The 25,618-nt window shown below is 41.0% G+C and overlaps 1 protein-coding gene across 3 annotated transcripts in view; it reads right to left on the reverse strand.

Annotated features, from left to right (window-relative positions):
- Nucleotides 1–25,618, reverse strand: part of hipk2 (homeodomain interacting protein kinase 2) — a 70,867-nt gene that overhangs the window by 9,656 nt on the left and 35,593 nt on the right. For 2 of the 3 annotated variants that reach the window (XM_017032860.2, XM_008312380.3), the window contains exons 3-9: nucleotides 14,223–14,346; nucleotides 13,295–13,414; nucleotides 11,412–11,498; nucleotides 7,228–7,412; nucleotides 6,972–7,134; nucleotides 4,413–4,638; nucleotides 2,612–2,733 (exon numbers count right to left, since the gene is read on the reverse strand). In XM_017032860.2, the coding sequence (XP_016888349.1) occupies nucleotides 2,612–2,733; nucleotides 4,413–4,638; nucleotides 6,972–7,134; nucleotides 7,228–7,412; nucleotides 11,412–11,498; nucleotides 13,295–13,414; nucleotides 14,223–14,346 (1,027 nt within the window). The remainder of the gene's footprint in view (nucleotides 1–2,611; nucleotides 2,734–4,412; nucleotides 4,639–6,971; nucleotides 7,135–7,227; nucleotides 7,413–11,411; nucleotides 11,499–13,294; nucleotides 13,415–14,222; nucleotides 14,347–25,618) is intronic. The other variant, XM_017032861.2, reaches the window with a different exon arrangement.

Below are 25,618 nucleotides of genomic sequence, written 5' to 3' on the forward strand. Positions count from 1 at the left end.
GTTTACGAGAACTTTTTTAATGCTCTTAATTCATAAAACAATGGTAGGTTTAACTCAGTGGTTTCCATCCTTTTTTTTAGCTTGTGACACTATTTTGAATGCCACTTGTGCAGCCACTTGATCGCAGCACACAGTTAAGACCTCGGCTCAGATATTTTTATAATGATATATTTATATATTGATGTAAAGAAAAAGAATATAGTTGTTTAGGTTTCAAACTAGCTGGTGAGCATGCAAATTGGTTTCAGTTATCTGTGGGATGCTGGTTTGAATCCCTCACAGTTAAGGTGGTCCTGAGACCACCCATCACTGGGTTCAATTGTGTTCTTTGTCTTGGTGTCTGTATGTGTAAAATAACAGAGCAAATTATGCACTTCTTTTTCACAGATTCAAGTGGAGTGAGGATTTGTACAAGGGCGTGTACTGCAGAATATACATGTAGACAAATTATATGGTATAACTACTACAAACCATATTGTATAGTGATACATACAGTGCTACTTTGTAAGACATAATAAGTGGCACTGAGCTGTTCCAAGATCAATGTGTGTGCATCCATCCGTGCCCGAGCATGTTGGTGTGTGCAACCTAGATAGTTTAATGCGGTGCTATTGATTGGCACTTTAATGTCAGGGCTAATGAATTGTTTCTTTAAAACCAGTTTCACATCTATTTGCAGCAGCATCAAGAATGTGCTGCAGCGCACATGTTCAAACAGAGGAGACGATGAGGGACAGGACAGAGCAGAAGAAAAGAACATTTTTTATTATACTCTTTAGTATACTGCTTTTATTTCATCTTTCATCAACTTGTCATGGGGACTAGATTTACCTGCGTGACAAAGGTTTTGTTCTGTCTGTTGATATTAAGTTGTATTAATCTTAGTCTAGTCAAAAGGAACCGTGCTGTAGATGGAAGCAGCTGCAGGCCAGCAAAGAAACCTCATCTACACGCTGATGACTGACATTCTCTAATGGAACATTCTGGCTTCTAGAGAGGGTCTTTACATCTAAGAACACGACCAAGGCCCTTTTACCATCATGCTATTATAAGGCACTAATACATACATCCATCTCCTGCTCCTCTTTTGGTTTAATTTATCTCCATTCCTGCCACTCAACATGCCTCTCTCACTGGGCATCTGGGTTGTGTAACCGACCTGTCTCCTGAAATGGTATCACAGTTAGACAGGCATTTTCTTTTTCTACTTCTTCAGAGTCCACCACCGCTATCAGTGCCTCCCACTTCGACCTACACTCCCTGGGTGAAAAGCCTTTGTCACCTTGAGGCTTTGAAAGCCCCCAGCTCTCACTCCCCAATTGTTTCCACATTTTCTGCAATCCTGCACCAGATAAAAGTCTTGCTTGTTCCTGTTCCTCTCTGATTGGATCATCAGTCTCTGTGCTTAATGTGCACACCTCAGGAGCTAAGGTGGGCTCACTGGCATGGGTGCAAAATAGGTGAAAGGTGCAGCGAGGGTAACTTTAAACAGCAGCAGTGCAGAAACGCAGGTGGGAACAATGCAGCAAAGAGGCAAACAATGCCTGAGACCCACCACACGAACAGAGTAAACACACACCTAATAGCTAGGTGTGTGTTTACTGCATTATAAAAACCATCCACTTGGTTTAACTGTTGTCTGTCTTTAACATTTTGTGCAGACAGTGTTTGCAGTGAACACCTGCAGAGCAGTGTAGCGTTACACAAGCAGAAATTGACTCGTGAATGATTGTGATTTGTGTTTTTCATAATGTAGCACAGATGTGTTCAATCTCTTCCTTTGACAGCTCTGTCGTATCAGTAAATCTGTTAATGTTCAGATTTGAACTGGTTCATCCAGGCTTCCCCTGACCTTCCAGGATTCTCTGAAGCCTGTAATTTGGAACGCCTGACTTGGAACCAGCCCTGGAGCTAATCACCATTTGGTATCTGACAGATTAACCCACCACAGAAATACAGCCTCACATGCACACGCGTGCACACACGTGCACATTAAGCCTGCTTCCTGCCTGCCTACTGCATGATTAACAGGGGGTAAGGGACCACTTCAAACTCCCTGGATTCTCATGGATATTTAAAGCCTTTATGGAAATTTCCGTAGAAAAAAAACATATCAATGGATGCAGTCTATGTAGTCTGAGTGTGTGTGAGTTGGTGCGTACGTGTGCAGAGGGAGGTACGTGCAGTCAGTTTCTGTAACTTCCAACAACTGAATGCTAGCAAATAAAGCTTCAGCTCCACTGTGCAGGGTCCAGTGAAGGCCTTATCCTTGTGAAAGGCGGCTGCTTTTGTGTGTATCAGACCATGGCAGCCTCAGCCTCAAGGAGAGCAGGGCATCAGGGAGAGTGGAGGGAGAGGAAGTGCGAGGAGAGACAGAGAGAAGGGCAGCGAGGCACAGAAGAGAGCTCAGGAAAAAAACAGCTGCCAGTCGGAGCAGGGTCACAAACGCTGAGTAATTTTCCAGCCTCCATCGACAGAATCTATTCTTAGTGGAGGCTTTAAGACGAAGGATGCAGAGGCCTTTGTTTGGATGTAAGCTGTTCTAACTTGCACAAGCAGGGTTACAGCCAAGACCCACAATTGTTCTCTGGTAAACACAAAACCTTCCTACCTGTGTGAGCAAACTGGGCTGAATTTGCAGAGGTTGGGCACCGGGGGCCTGCGTCACTATGGGAACAGCATTCTCCATCCGCACAGAGTAGCTGGTGTGCTTGGAAGGGGACGCCTGCAGGCCTGAGCACAAATAAAGTACACAACATTCACCCAGGGAGTCAGTATGTACAGCCGAGCACTCAGCAACTGTCCCTCCTGATCAACATCATGTCTCTTCACAAAAACCCTGTTTTCAGAGAACTTGGTGCATTTTCTAATCCATAAAATATCTATAAACTTTATCCTGGTATTTTCCACAAACTGTGACTAATCTGAAAGAAAAACAGTTCAAAACCCTTAATCTTTTCTTGTTAAGAGTTAAAAAGTGATACCTGTAAGTGAAGCATTTGGTCAAAATAGTTTCTTTAAAAGACACTTCTCTATGATTTAGTTCTGCAAGTAGACTTTTAAGTAGTTCCTGCTTTAAAGGCACAAAGTCGTTTCTAGAATGAAATCTGACAGTGTCCTGCAGCCAAATTTGTAAGGTTCCTCAGAAAAGAATCTTACTTTAACAAGAACATTCTGTATCACTCTGAAATTCCAGTGTGAACCTCTGCATCAATGGCACTTCAGAATTATCAGTGAAAACACCAAGAATCTTTTCTTTATTATTTCATGCCGTCAAATGAGGCGATTGAAAAAGAAGAAATTGTACTTTTAACTGCGCTTACAACTCTTATGAAAACTCATCTCCTCCATTTAAAAAAAATGACTGAGTGAATGTGTTCTAACTACAAAAGTGTCAGCATCCGACTGCTCCGTTAAAATGCAGCAGAGTTGCTAAAGTTAAAAATAACAAAATCACTCATTCCGCTGAAAGAACAAATAAATAAGATAAACCCACAGAGGATTGCTGTCTTCCCAACACAAACAAAGAGGAGAGAGAGAGCGCTGGTGTGAGTAAGCATGAAACAGTGATATTTTATTTCCTTTCAAATAATTTACTGCCTCAAGATATCTTTGATCTACTGAGTGAATGACTGACAATGTCTGACAGGCTTGAATAGCCAATTTGGTCAGGGAATAAAAATATTAAAGTAATTAAAGTGTATGACCCCAAAAGGAACCACAGACATACTGTTGGAGAGCCCTAAAAAATACAGATGTAAAAATATAGATATAAAATAAAAAAAATAATATGAATTCATTAAATCTGAATTAGCTTTATGGATGTATATCATATGACTGAAAGAGTTTGGCATTTATATTAGCTAATGAGGTATGTTTATATTTGACCCCCCCTACGCTCTATACCAGTGGTTGCCAAACCTTTGCTGCAGCGCCCCCCTTTTACAGTTAGGACTGTTTTTTGAGGCTCCAATTTATCAACAAATTCACAGATACTGCTCCAAAACTCCTCTTAACTCTATTTATAACTCTGTAATTCCTAAACATTGATATTCTCACTGAAAAAAACTGAAAAATAACAAATCAGTACTTATCCCCCTCTGTGGCACAAAGTAAAAAAAAAAGCACAATTTAACATGCACAATTTGAAATTTAATTCATTTGACTTTTTGATCCTCTCCCTGCAATTACTCTGTCCCCCCCAATGGTAATACTATACCTTGTCTATGTATAAAATAAGAAGATAAATAAATGACACGATTTTAATTCAGATTAACACTTTGTTTGACACAAATCTCATTGGGTCTCATTGCCCACCAGTGTTTCCCACACATGTAGCCTGTTACAGTACAAGCTGCAAACATAAACTTTATTTATTTATTTATGCATCAAGACAAATTAGAAGCACTCACCTTGGAAGGCCGGTGGGCAGACGATGAGTGCTTGCTGGAAGGGGTCTGGCCGAGCAGCGCAGAGCTGAGGAGCCCCTGGCTGCAGGGGCATGCTCCTCTGGGCCACGGCTGCCATGGAGGCAGCTGAGGGCTGGTAGAGTGCAGATTGGTAGTTTAGTATGGAGACATCAGGACTTGCAAAGGAAAGGGTGGCATTGTTGGTGGAGGAGGGAGCCAAGTTGGTGGCCTAAAGGAATGATGGGACCAAAATAAAAATCGTGAGTGGAGCTACTGATGGCAATGACGGGGAAATTGCGAGTGCTTTTAGTGCGTGCGGGGGAGAGGACAGCAGGCGGGGGTACAAACAGAGGGATAACCGCATTTGAAGGTGCAAACCAACCACAGGATGGATGGGCGTGCATCCATTATTGATGAGCTTGGACGAGGGGAACGAGGAAATCAGACAATTTGAATCCGTCTTAAAATATGCACATTGTAGATTTGATTAAGTAGACGGAGAAAAAGACTGCGAGGAGAGATGCAATCAATACTACAGTTCTCAGAACAATCAATCTTTAATGAGTAAAATGCCAGTAGAGCAAATTCAAACTGAGACTTTGATCATTTAATATAATTTATAGTTCTGTAGCCCAGTGTTCAGATATGAATAATGCACCACTCAACAGAAAATGCACACTGTTGACAGTGACAGCCTTACTGTGTAATTTAATGAATTTCCTTTTACATCTCAGTGAACTATTTAGAAACCATTAACCCTCAGAGACAAACATTTCCCTTAATGTCACCATTAGGGGGAGTTTTTAAGGCATGGGCAGATAATGGGATGATTTCATTCAGGAGTTACAACATGGAAATGGGTGAATATAATGAGCTGCAGCTACATTTGACATCGGAGCTTCACTATCTCTTCTCCCAATCAATGCACATGATGAGGATGGAATTTCATAGCAAACATTTTTGTTGTAATAATGGACACACAGGCGTCCGTGGAATTCGCTGACCATTAATACAATAGGTGGAATAGTCAGACAGACTTGGAATATTCAGTAGACAAACAAATGCTTCTAAGAGACACTGTTTGCTCAGCTCATAAGATCTATTTGCTCCAAGAGACGTCGTCTAATTTTAGCCCTTTCATTAAGTGTCGTAGGGTGGAGGGAAACACAGAGACAGCGCTTTCATTTTTCATTTGCTCTCTTTAGTGTGTTCAATGAACACTAGGGGAGGAAGTATAATCAATATGCCACTGTGGCATTCATCATAAACAAGAACAGTAGCAGCCAAACACAAGGCGAGGAGGCATTCAGTTCTTGCGGGGAGGGGATCAAGATGAATAAATCACTAACTACAGCCTGTATACACGGCTGAGAGTCAGACACGGCAAAGACAAGCCGAGGGAATGTTAATCCAGAAGAATCACTGCAAGATGGGAATTTTGTTGCATGCTACTAAAAGCGCTGAGTTGATACAGCTAGAGATAAGGATGAAAAAAAAAACTGTTAAAAATAGGTGAGACAGCAGGAGTTGTAACCAACTGCAATCTGCAGAACCTTGCAACCTGACTCAGAGAGATTTCAGCAGCAGCCAGAAGTCAGCAGTTTGGATTCACAAACTGTACAGGAATGAACTGGTAAAGAGCCACAGGCTCGACCCAGAGAAATGGGAGGAAAGAAAAAAGCCTGAAGAGGGCAGGAGGAAGGGGAAGGGAAATAGAGGAAGCCTGGTAAAGGGATTCTTAAGGCCTGAAAGACCCAAAATGCAAGGCAAGCAGGAAGTAGGCTCTTGTCATGTGTGTAATCAGCACTTTGGGACAATCCCACAGGACCGGGGGCACAGAGAGAAATGCAGGCAGACAGATACAAACTACATGCACCGAGGCTGACTGGTTAGCATGGAAACTTGCAGACAGATGGAGGAAATGGATGGGAATAAGAACAAAGGGCCAAGTAACTACTTTAGGGCTAATAAGCCAGTGACATTTGGTTGTTTTTGATTAAGACAGCAACAGGCCGGCTGTGTTAGCAAATGCATCATTACACAACCAGCATTACTGCGTGGGGCCAGTGTTTGTGCAAACGACCTGAACTGGGACTCATGAGGGCTGACACCATCTTATTCCAGGATTCTCAACCCGTAGTAGGACTACAGATTTAATTCTGTTTAATGTTTGCATATTTTACTACAAAAAAAAAAAAAAAAATGGGTACGGTACGGAATATGGATTTGTCGTTTTTTTAAAAATAGATTGTTACTTGAGTAACAAACTTGTACCTTGTTTGACAGCATATGAATACAACCCCCTGCCCATTACTAAATATGTAGTTCATCAGTATGCCTGCACTACCTTATTTTTATTTGATGAACTGCATGAATAGAAGAAGAGTATTAAAAAGTTTTTTGTCATATTTAGGAATAATTGATAATAATTGAGGAAAATTGATGAAAAATGTATACATTATTATTATTATTATTGTTATTATTATTATTATTATGTCATGTATCATAGTGCTTTGATATTATTACAGTTGAAAGTACGTGTATTTGGAGGATTTTTTTTACCTGGCTGTGCACAGTGTTTAGCTGATTGTTGAAGGTCATGGTGAGGTTGGTGGACGTGCTGGGGGCCACGTGGGTGATGAAGGGCGTCTTGCTCTGGTTGACAGTGTCATACATGTTGACACGACGTTTGCAGATCTCCATGTTTTGGAAGCATGACTTGACACTGTGTGGAGAGAAAGATATTGTTACAACAGTAGGAGTGGAAATCCACTGATCAAAGTGACGATTATGTAAACTCAACAACAGGAGCTCGTACTGCGTGCTGTGAGGGAAGTCGAGGAGATGGGACATGGTGACAAAAGGGTGGTTGAGTGTTTCAATAGGGGTGATCCTCTTGTCTGCGTCAATGGTCAGCATCTTTGTCAACAAATCGATGAACTCTCGTCTGTCGGCTTTTTCCGCCAGCATGTCACTTCCCTCCAGATCCGATGTCATGTTCACCTGGATGCACGAAACAAAAACAAACATGGGATTTTACATTGAATAATCAAGATCTCCAGTGTTTGTACTGACCACAGAGAAAAATCCCATCCACAATTTGTTCCCACAGAGTCCCACTGATTCCCACAAGGCCTCATCAGTGAGTGTCACAGAGCCCAGTGATAACCTTGTACCTTAGTGACAAAGTAAACATTTACACTGGTATTCATAGCAACACAAATTTCCTGGCGCCATGGCTGAGATTTTTATCAATTTTTTAAGATGTAAAAATAAACGAAAAAACACGAAGCATGGCAAATAAATGCTGCTATTAGAGAGTTGTAAAAGAGCCCTTTCATATAGGACACCACTCACTGTGTGCCTCTAAAAGAGCTGAAATGCAATAAGTTATACTAAATATGTTCTGAGGCTGTGCTGGTAGGCAGATGTTTAAAATGATGTTTTATCAGCGTATTTAATTCTGTATTTTAGGTCAGGGAAATTTGTTCTCTAATTCAGGAAAAATACAGTTACTGATAAGTGAGGTATACATATAAGTACCCGGAAAAATTAGCATAACAGGACAACAGCAACAGCGTACACGTGGACCGTCGGTAAACGCAAGGACAGAGACGGGGACAGTGACAACACACAGACAGCCTTGTTTAGAGGTAGCAGGTCTGTTTTTCATAAGGACGCAGTGCTTATCTGTGGGCCTGCGCCAGGGGCTATCAGATGTGCTGCCAGTCAACACCACAAATCTGATTAAATCCTTTTTTTTTCCATGCAGGTTCTTCAGGCTCTGCAACCATTCCTCTGTGCTTGCCATCGCTGCTGACTGTGATAAAGGAATAATCTGCAGAATGAGGTGAGAAATAATCACATTGTCCTCTGCTAGTGGATGAGATGACTTTGGGAAATGTGCACAGTTTGGTGGCACACGCACAGCTGCTGGGAGTTGGCTAAGGTGGCCTATGATAATCAGGCTAGCTAATAAGGAAGCCTGAACAGGAGGGGAAAAAGTTCCATTAAAGTGTCTGGATTTATGAGAGAGGATGAATATATTTTACTTTCCAACCAGACGGAGGAAACAGTTAACAAATTTGATTGAAAAAAGAAAAGTCCCTAGAAATCCCCGGGGCTTGATGTGATGGTCAACGGTGCGTGTCATGCATGTCAATGGCTGCTTACATCTGTGTCGTAGGAAGGCATCGAGATGTTGCCGTGGAGTAAGGGCAGGGACAACAGCTGTTGAGCAGTGGGACAGATTGAAAACAGTCTAACCCTAGACCTGACCCTCAGGAGATGTGAGCTCCAACACACAGGATTTATGCACAGCTCTGACATCACAACATGTTTTGGCCCAAACTTAGCTCCAACTCATAAAGCAGCTCACCGAGAGTAAGTCAATTTGAGCCACTTTTGGCAATTAGGCAACAGTGCTGACATTTATCTGGTCTGGACGAAATTGATATGAGCCACGCTAAAGCCAAATATCTATGATCAAAGTGGGCCTTTTAGGAAAATGTGTGCTGCCCTTGGTGTTAAAAAACGTGAAAATCAGTCATCTGTTCAATACGTATTTCCTAGGGTCTTTTAGACAGCTTTTGACAGGCATTTGGCAAACACTGCACAGTTCTGGCCAAGCACCGTCATTAATGCCATATTTGGGACAGAGAAAGTGTCATATCAATCACTGAGATATTTCATAAATATATTATATTTGCATAAATATAATCTTACCCTGTAAACAGCTGGAATAAATATATTTAGTGACAAACTGAAGCATTTTATTGTATGATAAAATATATAATTGAAGTTACATTTAAAAAATAAATAAATATTGGGTGTTGCCAGGTTGTCAGTGCTCCCCAGACCTGGGCCTTGAGAAAAAACACTTTATCTAAAAATAAAAATTCAGATAGGTCAGTGTGCCATAAACATACAGTATTCTGTTGTTGGCTAGATCTTAGCTACAAACACTTAGATATTAACCAAAGGAAGGCTGTCTTTAGGAACAGTGTTTGGCCAATCAAACGGTTGTGGGTCACTAAAGCTTGTGCAGTTGTAAAACAAGTAAAATATGTTGTGCGGACAGTCACTTGACAAGAAAGAAAGACTCTATTACTTTGAGTCTGTGTAACAAGATGAAACTAACACACAGAACCAGCTGCTCCTGCAGACGCTGCATCACTGCTTTGAGCATGAACACAAAATGATCGCAGATCAAAGTGAATCTGTTTTTGAGCTGTTTTATTTTTTTCTTCCCACTGATATCAGCCCTCCAGCAGGATCGTCACATTGTTGTAAGTTGGTTTCTGATTTACTCATATTAGACATACTTGTGACTTAAGCCTCCCAACATTTCCCACGACTGAAAGGAGGTTCATTATCTCTTTCTGGCACCCAGCCTTTAAAGCCTTGCAGGGCCTTCAGCTACGTGATCCATTATACACCGCAGAGGCAGATGTCCACGAGGCTGACTTGTTTACACGGTCAGGGCAGTGGGATGGGGCAAAATGGGCAGTTTTCTCCCATATTAAGCTTGTGCTTCTGTGCTCCACTCCTTGTCTCCTTTGTGTTTTAGTAGTAAGCTGAATTTGGCTGCAGCCGTACGGGACTCGGTGCTGAACGGTCGGGTCTTCTAACTTTTAATTTCCCAGTCTGGGATCAATAAAGTATATCTATCTATCTACTTGTTAGCCACTCCATCACCTAGGTAGCTCCATGTAATTTGTATTTGAACCAATGTGACCATATCCCAAAAGAAATAATTCCCCTGCTTGATTCTTACTCTGCTCAGAGGCAGGGCCATGGAAAAGGATGACAACAGAGTGCTGTCAGATTTCCAATGGGAATTAGGGAAAACAGTATTTTTCCAACAGCACTGCCATATCTGCCTGTAGTGCCAGTATTTGGCTGAGTGTGGGTGAACCAAACACCACTCAGTATTATCTCAGAGTCAGGCACATCCTATCAAAATGTCATGGCTACATGTGAACTTTCTCACAGTGGAGAGATGAGATTGGTTTGAGCCGCAGAGAGAAGTGGCATTAGCCAGAGGTTAGCGACGGAGCAGCTCCATAAATTATTGTCCAGCTATTTAAGATCTCTCTTATGTGAGATCTTCTAAATAGACTTCAACTACGAGGCAACAGGGCTGGGAGTCTGAGTCATGAACAGACATGAACAGTCAATGCAGGTGTTTCTGAGCTGAAAAGGCAGATGTACAGTGACGATGTAGCCACAACACAGATTTGAGTTTACAGACTATACTGATCAAACAAGCACAAAGCACTGAGTAACCACATGTGTCTATAACTTATTAGATGGTGGTTAACTTATATCTGAACAGGGGGCTGAGTGAGTGTCTGCTTTGATTCTACTCTTTATCCTGCACTGCAGCAATGCTACACTGTATTTGCTGCTGAGACTTTGAAAGAATAAATATTTTATTAATGCCAATATTTATTATTTGATATGCTTGGATGTGACGGATCAAACTGGCCGGAGACTTGGGCTACCTCGGCCTCCAGTCAGAGTAAAGCAAAATATAGTTGGAGAGACAGACAAGCACAGCAACAAGTCCTTACAATATATTTATGCATATGTATTTACTTTATTATATATATATAGGAATACTTAATAACAGTTTAAATATGAATAATATAGTGTGAACCTGTTAATAAATATATAAAACACTGTTTATCAGTATGTATAATGTAATATATACATATATAGTATATATGTGTATATATTTTATACATTTATATAAAACATTTTATATAAAAATATATATAAAATATACCTTTATATACTTTATATATTTAGTACATAAAGGTATATATATAATATACATAAAATATAAATAAGAAGAAATATATAAATATATAACTTACCATATATATTCGTATATATATATCTATGAAAAACTCTCTATCTTTAACTCTATCTTGTCTTACCACATTTAGACACATTTCACGTACTGATTGTTAATTCTGTGATGGTGAAACAGCATACCTGTGCCATATCATCCAGGCAGTTGAAGATGTACTTGCGAGCTTCCTTGGACTTGATCCCTGTTTCACCCTCGTGGTCCTCTGGAGTCTGAGGGAGACAAGAAGCAGATGTTCTTCTAAAATCCCACCACACTTTCCCTCTGGAAACACACTATTTACATTTGGCTCATTACAGCCTCTTGCTGTTGATGTGCAGCAGGACTCAGCTTGCCCTTTGAGCAACCCTGGGGTAACACAACCTAAAGCAAGGGAAAATTGGGGGAAACTGCATGTGGGGGTCCGTACTCTGGACATGGAGCAACTCACACACACATATTTGTCAATACTATTTTGAAAAATAATAATTGTAGAATTAATATCAATATGTAGTATTGATGAAAAAAGAACTTCATTTCAGTGAACCAAGTAATGAAGAAAACTGACCAGTGTTGACTACAGAAAGCCTCCTGACCTAACAAAAGGTCTTTTAATTACAGTCAGTGAGGCAGTGCAGCGGCTGCTCTACAGAAACTCATGGCAAGGTCAAAGTGATGCTGAGCAATCAATCTTTAAAGAAAAAAAAAAAAGATCAGAAAGCCTTGTTGTTTGACTGAACATACGATAAAAAACTGCAGGGCTAAGTGATTTAATCATTCTGCCTTAGAACTTATGTTATTCATGCTGTTCCGTAACCTGAGAGTTCTTATTTGCATTAAAAAAAAATAGTATTCAACAAGGTCCCCGACCCCAAGGGGGATTATAGAGGTACTGCAGGGGGTTTAGATAAACAGACCTGTTTTATTCCTATTATGATTTTTATTATTGGAAATTGATTTTTTTGTATAAAACATCAATATATAAACTTTTCCATAGCTTGACCTCTGAACTGGACAATAGTTTTAAAATGGATACTGTATAAACATATTGTTACATAGTTGGCTGAATAGTTGGACCTCTTTAAGCAACTGTATTTGTGGTATTATTAGATTTAAATCTGTTATTTGGAGTTCAAAATTAGTAAAGCTGCTTTTACAGAATTTTTTTTTTCTGTTTTACTCCAAGAAGCTAACAAGTACAAGTAGTTTGCTGTAGAATTACATAACTATTTCACCAAGGCCAAATATTATCACAATAACTCGTAATGTTATGTCTTTATGTCAAAAATAGTTGCATTGTAGTCCTGTAGTTACAGTGTTTGAAAAAAGTAAGGTCTGAATGGGTCAAAATAGTGCTGCTAAACTATAAAGAAATTCTTTGTTACATCATCCATAGTTGACTATATCATAAAGGCTTAAAAAAAAGTTAAACAAACACCAGAAGACAGAAGTGAGACTATAAAAAGCTGAAAGACTGTAGGTAGCTGATCAAAATAATTGCACACTATACGACTATATTCAGTCACCATTGCAATCAGCTGTTGCTAACGTGGTACATGTGAATGAGCTTCATATAAAATTCATTCTTTCATGCAGGGCAGAGGCAGAGCCAAGGTTTGTTAAACAGGTGTTGTTTGACAGAATAAAGATTTCGTGGCCCACATTTGTGGTGTGACAAACACAGTTAATGCAAGTATTGTACCGGTTAAAAGACAGGGGTTAGGGTTCCTTACTAAGTGACCAATGAGAGGAGAGTGGGAGAGGACACAGGGACTCAGCAGACAGAGGTTCTATTTCTATACTGTAAAATTCCTTATGCACATATTCAAAACTTTTTGCACCGATTATCATTTTACTTTTTTGTACAGTCTATAGCTCACACAATAACCCGTTGTGGAATATTAACATCAGCTTCCACTGGAAAAGTTCCTGCTCGTGAAGGTCGACCTTGTGCTAGAAAGAAAGTGTTTGATGCTTCCAGCTGGGAATATTTGTGTGTACGCGGATACATCTGTCATTCCAGCTGTACCTTGAGTCTCCAGAGAGGATAGGTGGAGTCGGGGTCTCTGTTGAAGAACCTGGTGGTCTTTGTTCCTGCACTCAACAAATACTCTGCAGGGAGACCCTGGGTCTGTGAGATGTACCGGATCTGCAGATGATGAAAAATGAAATCACAGGCATAAAAAAAAGACTTCTCATATGTCCTGATTATTCCATTAAAAACCAAACGCTTCAGAGAGGATGTCTTTCTGGCGTTAGAAAAATCCATTCTGACATAAACTGATGCAAAGTTAATCTGGCTGAAATTGGCACGGTGCACAAACAGCATCTCTGCTGAGTTTAGGATTGATGTCAGGCTCACAAATGAGACACTTTACAATCATTTAACAACTTCTTTCAATGTGAAGTACACAGGGGAAGTTGCAATAAAAGGAACACCAAATTCACTTTCCTTGTGTATTCTGATAAAATTCACCCTGCACATTCTTCACCTCATACCTGATCGTTCCTAATAATGTCTCCTTTCCACTACATGAGCAGCATGGAGGAATTGAAAGAAAACTGCAGAACAAATAAATGGCAGAATCACACTGCAGTATGAAAAATAATGTTTTTAAATAAACAATTGTATGTTTATGTATTTTTCCCTTTCAGAGAAGTAATATTTTAAATATTTTTATGATTTTTTTTGCCACACACATTCACTGATGGTAAAAACGTAACGCCGTAGTGTCTTGCTCTGCAGCACTGAGGCTGCACTAATTGGACAACGATCTCAGTGACATATGTGGAGATAAACAGCAAGGCTGCACAAGAATCATCAGGGGCTGTCGGCAAGAAAACAGGAGAATCCCTTAACGCCCACAGACGCAGGTGTTGGCCTACTGTGAACACAAACCCCTCCTGTCTGAAGGCTAGGATGCAGCATGGAGGCGCAGCATTAGTGTATGTGTTACCTGATCGTACTCCGAGGCGCCGGGGTACAGGGGCCATCCCAGGAAGAGTTCAGCTATCACACAGCCCAAGGACCACATGTCGATGGCTTCACAGAACGGCAGACCCAGGATGATCTCTGGAGCTCTGCGTGAAGAAATACAGTACTATTACTGCACTGAAGTATGCACGCCGCATGGTTGGGGTTAAAGTATCGTCATAGATAAATAATCAAAACTAAACATGTGGGCCACATGGTGGAGGGGTGGTTAAATCACTTGCCTTACAGCAAGAGATCACAAAGTTTGATTTTTGAGTGTTTGTGTGTCTGCAGGTATGTCAATTTCCCCCCACAGTGCAAAAACCTGTTAATAAACCCTCTACGTCAATGTTTTTCAACCTTAGTGTTGGGCCCCATATTGGGGCCGCCTTGAATTCAGATGGGGCTGAAATGTGTAGTAAGTATTATCCTTTTTAAAATTATGATTAAAAGCACCACATGACAACTATATTGTTTCACTTTCAGAAATATAAAATGAATTCAAATAAAATGTAGCATATATAACAATTCCTAACCTGGTACATCTTCACTGACTGGACAAGTGACAGCTATGAAAATGTCTCTGTGGTCGCCAGAAAGTGATGTCAAAATGGGGTCACAAGCCCAAACAGACGGGAAACCACCGCGTCTACATTGACCATATGAATGTCACTATGAGTGGCTCTGTGGCAGACTGGTGAAGAGTTCGGAGTGGAAATCGGTAGAATGGACGGTTAATGAAAAATATTTAAATTCCAGTGAACCGCTTGTGTTTATTTACAAGGATTAACTCACATTTTTTTCATTAACTGAGCAGGAAATCACTGATTAGACAACTAATTGTCATAACCATAGTAACTGTGAGACTTTATACTGCTCCTACTGATAGGTTGCTGAGTGCACGTGCTGCATATGTGCTGTTGATGTGACATGTCAACAAATATTAGCATCGCTGTCATTTTCAAAACACTCAGCAACTAATCTGCTACATTTCTGAGGAGAGTGCAACAATAACACACAGAACCAGACAAGGTAACATATTAAAGTATGTGCAGAGTGAAGAGTGTCACACGAACAGGAGAAAAAAAAGAAATAAAACATTTCCTCTATTTTAACTCTGAAATCCTGGAACCCCAGTATGTTCAAAAATAACACACACGGGTGGTCTTCTGACAGCTTTTTTGGTTTCAGTGTAAACAAGAAAAGCGTCAGAGTTTCTAACAGCTAAACAACACAATCTCTGTTTACAAGAGGCCATTGGTAATCAGACATGAGCACAAGTCACTGTTCTCAGACACTGGCCGTCACTGCAGGGTCTGAGGTAGAAGTGCTTGCTGTGTTTCATAATCCACAGTCTTTAACCAAAGTGGAAGCAATTACGCCCCGGAAAATAAAACCAACATTATTATTCTCTGGAGCGAGTAATGAGCTTCATGTAGGCTTCTCGCAGGAGCACATTTCAGCTAATAACGTCAGAACTTAATTCCCAATCAGTGCGTTTCACCTCCTCGTCTTTCAAACAAAAACAGGCTTCAGATCACTTCAGTGACACATCACACACACATATCTATCAGGCGAGATTTCAGTTATTTGAACATCGCTGCAGATCCCAAATATTCCCAAAATTCATTCAACACATTTTATGCCCTGTCAGAAAGACTAACACACTTTTTGTGAACTCAAATCTCTGAAGAGGTTTAAAATAACCCTGGCACACACTGACGGCTCCATAAAAAGTCAAACCACTGGAAGGAGGTTATTAATCTTTCATTAACATAAAGGACATTTCCGCACTGATACTATTATGGTTTTCTTCAAATGTCAAACAGAAATGTCACCTGATATATCAAAACCATGATGTAGTGATTGCAAAAAGTGAAAAGAAAAAAAATGGAAAGTGTAACTTTCTCTTAGCCAAGTTCACAATTACTGTGACGAGGATAAGTGGGCTGGTACCCTTTAAGCCTGGGAAGCTCTTTTAGGGTTTTAGTCATGGGGAGAAAAATGAAGGATTCTGACCTTGGCTTGCTGAAGGTTTGAGGATTACTGTGTGCGGGTGTGGGTTACTAATGCTTCAGAATCTGCTGATAGGTGAAGGGAGAATATTTTGAAAGCTGAAGGTCTCTGTGAAAAATAAATCTTATATTTGGACTTTTGTCCTCTGCCTCCTGTTCCCTTGCTTGCTGATGCATAGTATAAACAAAAGAGGGCACAGGCGAGCCACCGCACCAAGAGATATCGCTCACATATGGAGGCAGATTAGGATTAGGAAAATTAAGACCAGAACGGGAAAAAGAGTGCGGAGTTTGAGAGGGAGAGAGAGAGTGAGAGAGGAAAAGAGAGGAAGAAATAAGCAAATAAGGAGGCACGGAGCTTTTCTCAGTGAGGAGTTCTTGTCACACATGTTGGTTATTGGGGTCACAGGGGCAGCAGGGGAACAGACACCCAGACAACACTCTGGCAACAGTATTTTAAGGCACTACGTAAAGACGCGTTCATCTGCCAAGGAAGCATAAAGGAGCTTGGAAAGAGGTGATGGCTGAAAGAACAGCAGGTTCTGCTGAAGATATGAGAAGGGAGGGGAATAGAAGCGGGGTCAGCATGATCTTTTAACAAGCTGTGAGAAAAAGGGAACAATAATAGCTCCATGACAGCACAATGACAAACCAGCACACGGAGAAGTCATGATCCTCAGTCACACCACTGGCTATGCTTCCTAAAACTTTAACAAACAGTTCAAATCTGTGGTATAGTAATTTATCATATTGTTTTTGTCCATGTAGACTAGTAGGTATGAGGGGTTTTCTTTACAGTGAATTTTAGAACATTTATGACACATAATGTTATACATAGTATTTAGAGAAAGAAAAAATGTTTTTTTTTCTTTCTTTTTTTTAAATGTTAAGGCCAGGAGCAATACCTGACATTTTCACCTGAGAAAGTTCATGGAAGAGATCAATACTACAAATCACAAAAAGTGTAGCCTCTCTGTCGTGCCTGCAGTCCAGATCTGTCTACTTTAGAAAACGTCTAGCTCAGGGATGTCCACACTCTTTAGGCTTGGGAGCGACTATTCAATGACCAGGCTAAAGTAATCTACCTACATTGAAAAAATTAAAAAATATTAATAAAAATAAACTGAACACACTATATGATTTAATTTCACAGTATATGGTCACTAGTAAATACTACAGANTATATATATATATATATATAAAGAAACCCCATTTTCCTTGAAATTCTAAAAAATAAAGCCCTAAGAAGAAGTGCTCCTTTGACGCCTTCACTTCTGCTTCTATTTTGCAGTCCAACACAGCCATGTAATATGTCAATACAGCAGTATTGTTTTAGACTATAGTAAAGTCAATACACAATAGCTGCTGTGTCGTTTTATTATGCAATTGACATCCGTCACACAAGTCACACATCCTTAGATCAAGCACACGCACAACAAATATATGCCCTCATTTGCATTAATATGAGACATTCAAAAGCCTTATCTGAGCCTGGAGAAAATATATGTTTGAGCCACATTGAACTGCACAAAAAGTGGCTGTTCTCAAAACACAAGATGGATTCTCAGAAAAAGGGGACAAGGTTATTTCTATTCACCAAAATTCCTTATAATATAATAACAGCCAGGGGAAGTGAAGGTCTTCCAAATCACATGGTTGACCATGGGACTTTACCCAGTTTTGAGCCAAATCTCACCATTGAAACTTCTGATACAAACAGATGTAAACAGTCATATTTAAGAAGCTACTTTAACTACAGCAACATTAACCGACAAGCGGCTTGTGCTGCATCCTTGTTTGTGTGCCACATGAACTTTGCCCCTGTGCACAGCGGAGAGTTTTGCCATCGGTGTTATGCTTGGATCCATTTCACCGAAACCTTCCTGGGTCATGCTCCACTGCTCCACTTAGGCTTTTCTCATACACTGTTGTTGCTGTTGCTGAGCAAAGGAAGGGAGGAAGGAAGAAAGAAGAAGCAACGTTGTCGCTCGTGATACCAAACCGCGAATGCAAATGTGCCCCTGCTAACACACGGCTGCCACTGCATGCAAAGCACTCCACAGCTGCTGCTGATGCAGGTCTTTCATTGGCAGTGATAAACAGCACACACATCTGTGCAGCTCAGAACCCTTGCTCCTTTTCCTGCCCCCCTTTCCTTCCTACAGTGGCAGAGCACAAAAGACTGACAATTAATGCAGTTAAATATAAATCCTTCATATCCAATGTAGGTTAAGGAAAGGAGAGGGTGTTATTTACAAAGCACAAAAACTTGACCAAAGTGCTTAGTTTGCAAGAAAAAAAAAGAGAGAGAAACACCTTTATTTTCTGTCGAGTGTTTTAAGAGTGGTAACCTCCTCTCTTGTAAAACGGTTAGCTCATCAAGAAAGAAATAGATGCGGAACAGGAGCATCAAACACTCAGACAGGCACCATGGAGCTGCACTCCACCTATAGCTCGACTTGACTTTGAGGATAGCAGTGAGCTTCCTTATAGATGGTGCACATTCCACAACAATGACTTTGTTCTGAATTGAGGAAGTGACCCAAGTGCACGAGAAGCCTACGTGTCAGCCTGGAGGCTCTGATGGCACTGAATGTTGACAAAAGAATGAAGAAGGATGAAATGAAGAGAGGGGAAAGAAGGGGGGGGGGGGGTCTGCCTACTGACATCCTCCCAGCTGGCCCGGTCAGTGACGAGTCCCTGTCCCACTGAGAGCCAGAGATGGCACCACTCATGAATGGAGCCTTTCTTCTTCCACCTCGGGCCTACCCTTACACCTCAGGCCCTTCACCCACCCTGTCTGGCAGCCAAGCCTCACCCTGCTTCTACTCTCCAGAAAAAAAAATCCTTTGAAACCAGTAAAACTAGCAGGCTGAGTCCAAACTAACCGCCCCACCACCCCCTCCTCCCTCTCTCTGATGGCTTATCTGTCCTTTGGAACGTTCCTGTGCTTAGATGGCCTGCATGACCCGACACCCACATAAGCACTGATGCAGATACACACCCAGAGACACACACAGTTGACATCACAGGCTGTGTGCATGTCAGGATGTATCTATCAGTCTGACCTTAGCCTGGTTCTGGGTGGGAGACTGATGGACCTCTGGAACCTCTCATAGGCACAGAGTGCATGCATGCATACACAGAAGGAGAGGGAGTGAGACAGAGTGAGAGGTGAAAAATATTCTATACTGGGCTCTTTTGAGACGGCTGTTATGACACAGCACTATGTATGCAGAGAGATAGATGTCCAGCAGAGACAGGAGAAAGCACTTCACTAGAAAAGAGCCTGACATTAACTTTTCTCCCCTCCTTTCCTCCCCCCTCCTCTCATCTGTATCTCCTTTTTTCCTGTCATCCTCCCTGTTCCCAGTCACTTCCCCTTTTTGCATCCCACACTTTGCCCTTGCCTAATGCATAAGGCCTGGCCTCGTGGAGTGAATGACTCCTTTACCACCCCTGGGGTTTCTCCATCTACATATTCATTCCCTCTAAAGGCTCTTCTAAAGGTCTTTTTAAGGATGCAACATAGAGAAACACTTTTCTGGATATATTGCACCGTGGCCGATGACTGTGAAATCGATGTGCAGAGTTACATCCCATAGCACCTGTGGCTCACAGGAACAGAACACAAGACCGACTCCCACGCTGTATCCCATCAAATGCACCACTTGACATGTTGCTACACAGACTAGGTCTTTAAGACGGTCGGGGTTTACAGAGGTAAAAGACGGTGCAGCAATACCAGGACAAGGTAACATTTTTACTGTGTACTTGAGGACTGTTTTCCCAACTCTGTAAGCTGGACAACATTCCTAGCGTTCTTGGTTGTGTGTGTGTGTGTGTGTGTGTGTGTGGGGGGGGACTAATTCCCTTCTTACAGAAAAAAGCTACAGGGAAAAAGCAGAGGAGGTCGTCCTGTGTAAAAAAAATACAATTTTATAAAAAGGAAACAGGAGACTGTCTGGTAGGACCTAATGTGAAATTCTCCTCTGAAGATTGAAAATTCAACAACTCCATCAACTCTAGCTAAATTCTAGCTAAATGGTTTAGCTGAAATGGTTCATCTCAGCAACCACAGAAGAAGTCAATATTAGCCAAGAGCTGTCCCAGGCAGAAAAAACACTGTAAAGAGTGCATCCTGTTCTGGCTTTCTTGACTTCTCACATTTGATCCAACACTCTTAGCATCCAATTCCAACATATTCAGTGGGAACTGAGCCATGGATGTGGCACATGCTGCAGCATGTGACAGTCAGTATTAGCTAACATAACATTAGCTTCCCTTTTTACATTACCTTAAATGAAATGATTTTCCCATTTTGGTTTCTGTTTTAAGGAGTGTTAGATAATGTCGTGTCAGACTTTCAGTTAGTAGAAATGGATCATTACAGCTTGATGCTTGGCAATAATAAATTAGTATCTATTCTGAAAAGCATTTTGAACACTTTTGTACATGCACACCTTTCTATTACAATAGTTAATGTCTGTATAAACCGTACAACAAGCACAGCGTGGGAGCGACTCCTTTGTTCAATTAGACCTGTACATACTACCTTATCTCAGTAATTACATTTCCCACTGGTTTATATTATTTTGCAGTATAGTGCTGATCCTATCACATGTAATTTCCACCTGCTGCCAGTGAGGCATCAGTGCAATAGCATCTACAGCCGGAGTCAAAGGGACAGACCTTCCTCAAAGAGGGCGGAGGTGGTGGTATGAGAGTGGAAACGGCAAAAAGGGAAGTAAACGGGAGCGGGATGGTAGAGCAAAACAGTAGAGAATTAAAAGTCAAGCACCAGTAGTCACTCACCAACCACCACACATGCATGTTCTGTGCCATCTGCCTCTCCCCTCGTAAGGCGGGAGCGCAGAGGAGGATTTTCGAACAGTAATTGATGGGTACCTGCCATACAGTGACACTCTCTGCACGGGCAGCGTGAAGAGGAGATGTGTGGGGGGACACTAATGGCGCCAGACACCAGAACTGTCTGACTGACAATCACATAGGGCCAGGTTTCAGGGCAGTTCTCCAGCCACTGGGCAGATTGAAAGCTTACAGTACACTGAGGCGTGTACAGCTCTGCTTCTCATAACTGGACCTTAGATGTTTCTACTAATGATTACTTTAAATGTCAAATACACATCAAATTCAAGTGGTCACATGGAATAGTCAGTCTATAGTCAAAAATCAAATTGCAATCAAATCTTTATGATTTCTATCTTTGTGTTTTTGTTTTCTTATTTTCATTGACATTAGTTGAGACAAACCCTATTGTTTTTCTGTCTGCAGAGCGGCAATGAAGTGGATTTTTAATTTTAAATGATGCCATCCCACCCTCATGCTATGTTGGTCATTAAGCCCATAGAAAATATGTGGGTCACACAGAAAATAGCCGAGGGCAGCTGAAGCCAAAGCAACAACAGAAATGTAACATACATGACGTCAGAATAACAGAGTCTAACACGCCGTCACTCAGTCAACCAACCTAACTAGCTGGCAGGCCTGTCACCGCGGCTGAGACGTTCACCGGCAGACAGGGAAGCGCATAACGGGCAGTGAGGCAGACTGTTGAGACAGACACAGGCGGTCACTCAGGCATATGAGATTGTGTGTGTGCTTATGTGACAGGCAGGGAGATGCTAAAATCCAGGCTTCGGTCGCCTCGGCAAATTACAATGTGTATGAGGGATTTAGTAAACTACGCTGAAACCCTAAGCTCGGCTCCACCTCCGAGATTAAATCAAAAAGGCAACTGGACATTGAATCATGCAATGAGCAAGAGCCGCAACAAGACTGAGACAGCACACGGCAAAACACAACACAACAAAATATGAAATATACCGTAGCAACAGTCATTTAAATTTCTGGCCACACATTCACAGTCTAATCTCTCTGTCCCCTTTAATTTATTCTGGTTTATATTTTTTTTCCAGGGGGAGTAATTGTTGTCTCTAACTGCATGTTTATTTAAATAAATGTTGCAGTCTAGTAATTTCCAGACCAAAAACTTCAAATACAATACATTGTTGTGTAAATACTAGTTTATATAGAGGAGAAAAACAAAAGAAAGAGAAAGATGGTCCGATTTGGCAATTTGGTAACAACCTCAAACACATTTGGTGATGCTGTTAAAAAGATCAAATGTATTTTTCTTAGTGAGTTGAATTCCAGGTCATTCAAGTCGATGTCAATTGACTCTGAGGTCAGTTCCATTGTCTGGGTCTTTTTGCCAAAGGATCATTAAGTCAGATTTCTAAATCTTTACCTACAGTTAGTATTAGGTACATTTTACTGCCTCCATTTTTTGTGTGAATTATACACAGTTGCTGCCATAATTCTACTTAAAATCAGTGTTTGGGTGTTTTCATATCGAAACCATAGGGACACCATCCCACCATCATAATGACATACTGTAGAGCACCACACAAAACATACAGGCACATAGATGGTCTTAGTCAGAGCTGTCGCTCTGGTTGACTAGTTCCTCATTTCTGGGGCAAGTGAAAGACTACATGGGGGAGACATTTGCAAGGCGGGCTGAAAAATCCTCCTCAAATTTACCCCCACCAACGCATGCACTGACATAGTGTACATGCAACACATTTAAACCCATTACCCATCCCCCTTCACTCATCCATCTCTCCTTTGGTATCCCCTCTTCTACCCTCACCCCTTCTCCCTCAAGTTGGGCAGTAATACCATCTACCGCCTCATCACATTCTGCTGTGTGGGACAGGGATTCTCTGAGCCCAAGGCTGTCCTGCCTCACGACAGACTGCAGGGCGATGGAGAGCTGTAACTAAAACCTCGCACTGGTCCAGTGGAGCAGTTCCTCATCCCTGAGTTCTGTAGAAATTAACACAGGGGACAGACCTCCCGAATATGTCTCCCCAGGCTGCCTTCTATCTGCTTGCTTTGCTGCTTTTCTCTTTGTTTGTCTGCCTGTCTGTCTGTGTACAATACTTGTCTCTGCTCTCTGAGGTGGGTGTGTGTGTGTGTGTGTCAGTGAGCCCCTAGAGCAAAGCAAGACTCATGCTTAATTAGAAAGCACGTAGCTTGGACTGACGGAGGCTGATCTGGACTGTCTCACTGATGTGGTCAGATCTATCACTGAGAAAAGAAGAGAACACAATCTCCAGTCCTTTGTCACAATGACATTCTACATGCATGACAGCCGTCAGTCTGACCTACAGAAACGTAAACAGACACATCAACGCATGTGCACAAACAGAGACATATCGAAAAAATGCATCGAACAGATGTTTGCTGGCGTACTGGAGTTTGTACTGCAACTAGGGCACACGGTGTACCTCTTAATTTAATGCTACATGTACCAGTCCAAGTACTTTGGTGCGTAATCAGCTTACATCACAACCCTCTAATTGTGCTGTGTGGGCAGCGATAAGCAAAATCCAACGTATGAACACTTCACCGTTTAGATGGAACCAGATGTCTGAGACCAGGTTGAACAGATTGTATTTCTTTAAAATTACTTCCAAGAAGGGGTTTGGGTCACAACAGGATGGAGTAGCATGTACTGAAAAAATTTCATTTCTACGTACTACTTTCTACTTACAGAAAGATCTCCCTGGTATGACACCTGGTCCTATTGTATGTAGTTTGCATGTTACCTTTTGTTTATGTGTAGGATTCCTCTGGCTTCTCCGGCTTTCTCACACAGTCACTCAAAAATTATACTTAGAAATAAAAATATGCATCCTAAACTGACCTTTTCTGTGCAGACCACAGTTGGTCTCATTGTGACTTAGAATCCTCATTCCTCATCCTTACAAGCCATATTGTAGGGAGCACAGAAACCTACAAACAACCAATTAGTAGCTATCAGTGAAGTGAGAAAAAAAAAAGCGCTCTTCTTAAAGGAGGGAACATCGAACGGAACCAGGCTCAAAAATGTGTAGCCATCAATTATCTGGTTCAGGGTAAAAAGAGAACAAAGAAAGAAGAAGGAGCAGAGGTAGAACAGCTGTAACCAGGGTCAGAAATGCACTTTGGCTCATGGGAAAAAAATGCATGACATTAACATAAAAGTCTTTTAGGTTTAAATACAGCTGTAAAATCTGTGGTATATACATAGTGATCTTAGTGAGCAAAAACAGATGGAAAACTGTAGAAAAAAAATCATCAAATGTTAAACGGCTAATATCAAACAAATCAAAATGTGATTTTCCACTCTGGATACTGATACTACTTAGTGTTAGATATGATACACCACAATTGTGATATAATGTATTCTAAAATTCATTTAAATATGTTTAAAAACTTAAATGTGTTGATATTCTTCTTAATTTTCATGGAAAATGATGGTCTCTGGACCTGGAGTAATCTCCTGCAGTGAGACGCTGAAATCAGACACAGAAGCCTAAGGTGAAATAAATCACTTAATCTCTGCACATTCTTGTTAATCTGCCACTGCAAGGTGAAATGCAGTGGGAACACTTTTCATTCTCCGCGCAATATTAACAAGAGATGTCTTCAAAAACAAGCGGTCACGATGACAGGTAATTAATTTGGCCGCGCTACAGTGCCCTCCAGTCATTTGTACATATCGTCACAGTTAATCACCACCCAATGACAATACCCCTGTTCAGTGTTTCCTTCCCTCTGTCACATCCACAGATAATTTTCTCTCTTTTTTATGGCCTGTCCTGGCAAACAGTAAAGCCATGCGTGTCATCTAACATGCCACACCGAGAGAAAACAATTACTCTACAGCAATAATCAATACGGCCTTATCCTTTTCATGTAGCCACAATTGAAGATTTAATTATGATGGGGGGGAAATGCAACAACGTCATTGTTTTCACTGACCCCACCCAGACAGTCAGTGACATTTTATGTCAGAGTATTTGGATGAAAATGAATTCTATTCTGGCTTTCACATTCCAGTGTCAATTGTGTGTGAGTCGATATACATTATGGTTGTGTTTTAAGTTAAAATCACAAGTTTACTGTCATCTTTAATAAAAGTACAATGTCAGGGTTTTTCGATATATTACCATTTAAAGGAAAAACATGTGTAGCTGAAAAAGAGGTTGAAACAACAAATTGGACTTTCAAATTCAGCAGGCTTTCCCATGTCCACTTCTTATCTAAGGTCTATGGTTTATGGGTTTGTTTTTCATTTTTCAGGCCAAGGACCTTTGAATGGAGAAGGGACCCTTATATTACTTATTAAATAAATGTGTTTTATATTAAGCAGGCCTATGTACAGTATATATGAGTCATGAATCATACACTTGAACGTTAATTTCTTTTCTTCATTTCTGACTGAAAGATAACACATTTGTATTCATTTCCTACAATATGCTAGACTTTTTGACCTTGTATTTTAAAAACA

The sequence above is a fragment of the Cynoglossus semilaevis genome, chromosome 6 (genome assembly GCF_000523025.1).
Source record: "Cynoglossus semilaevis isolate Cse_v1.0 chromosome 6, Cse_v1.0, whole genome shotgun sequence".
NCBI classification, from domain to species: Eukaryota; Metazoa; Chordata; class Actinopteri; order Pleuronectiformes; family Cynoglossidae; genus Cynoglossus; species Cynoglossus semilaevis.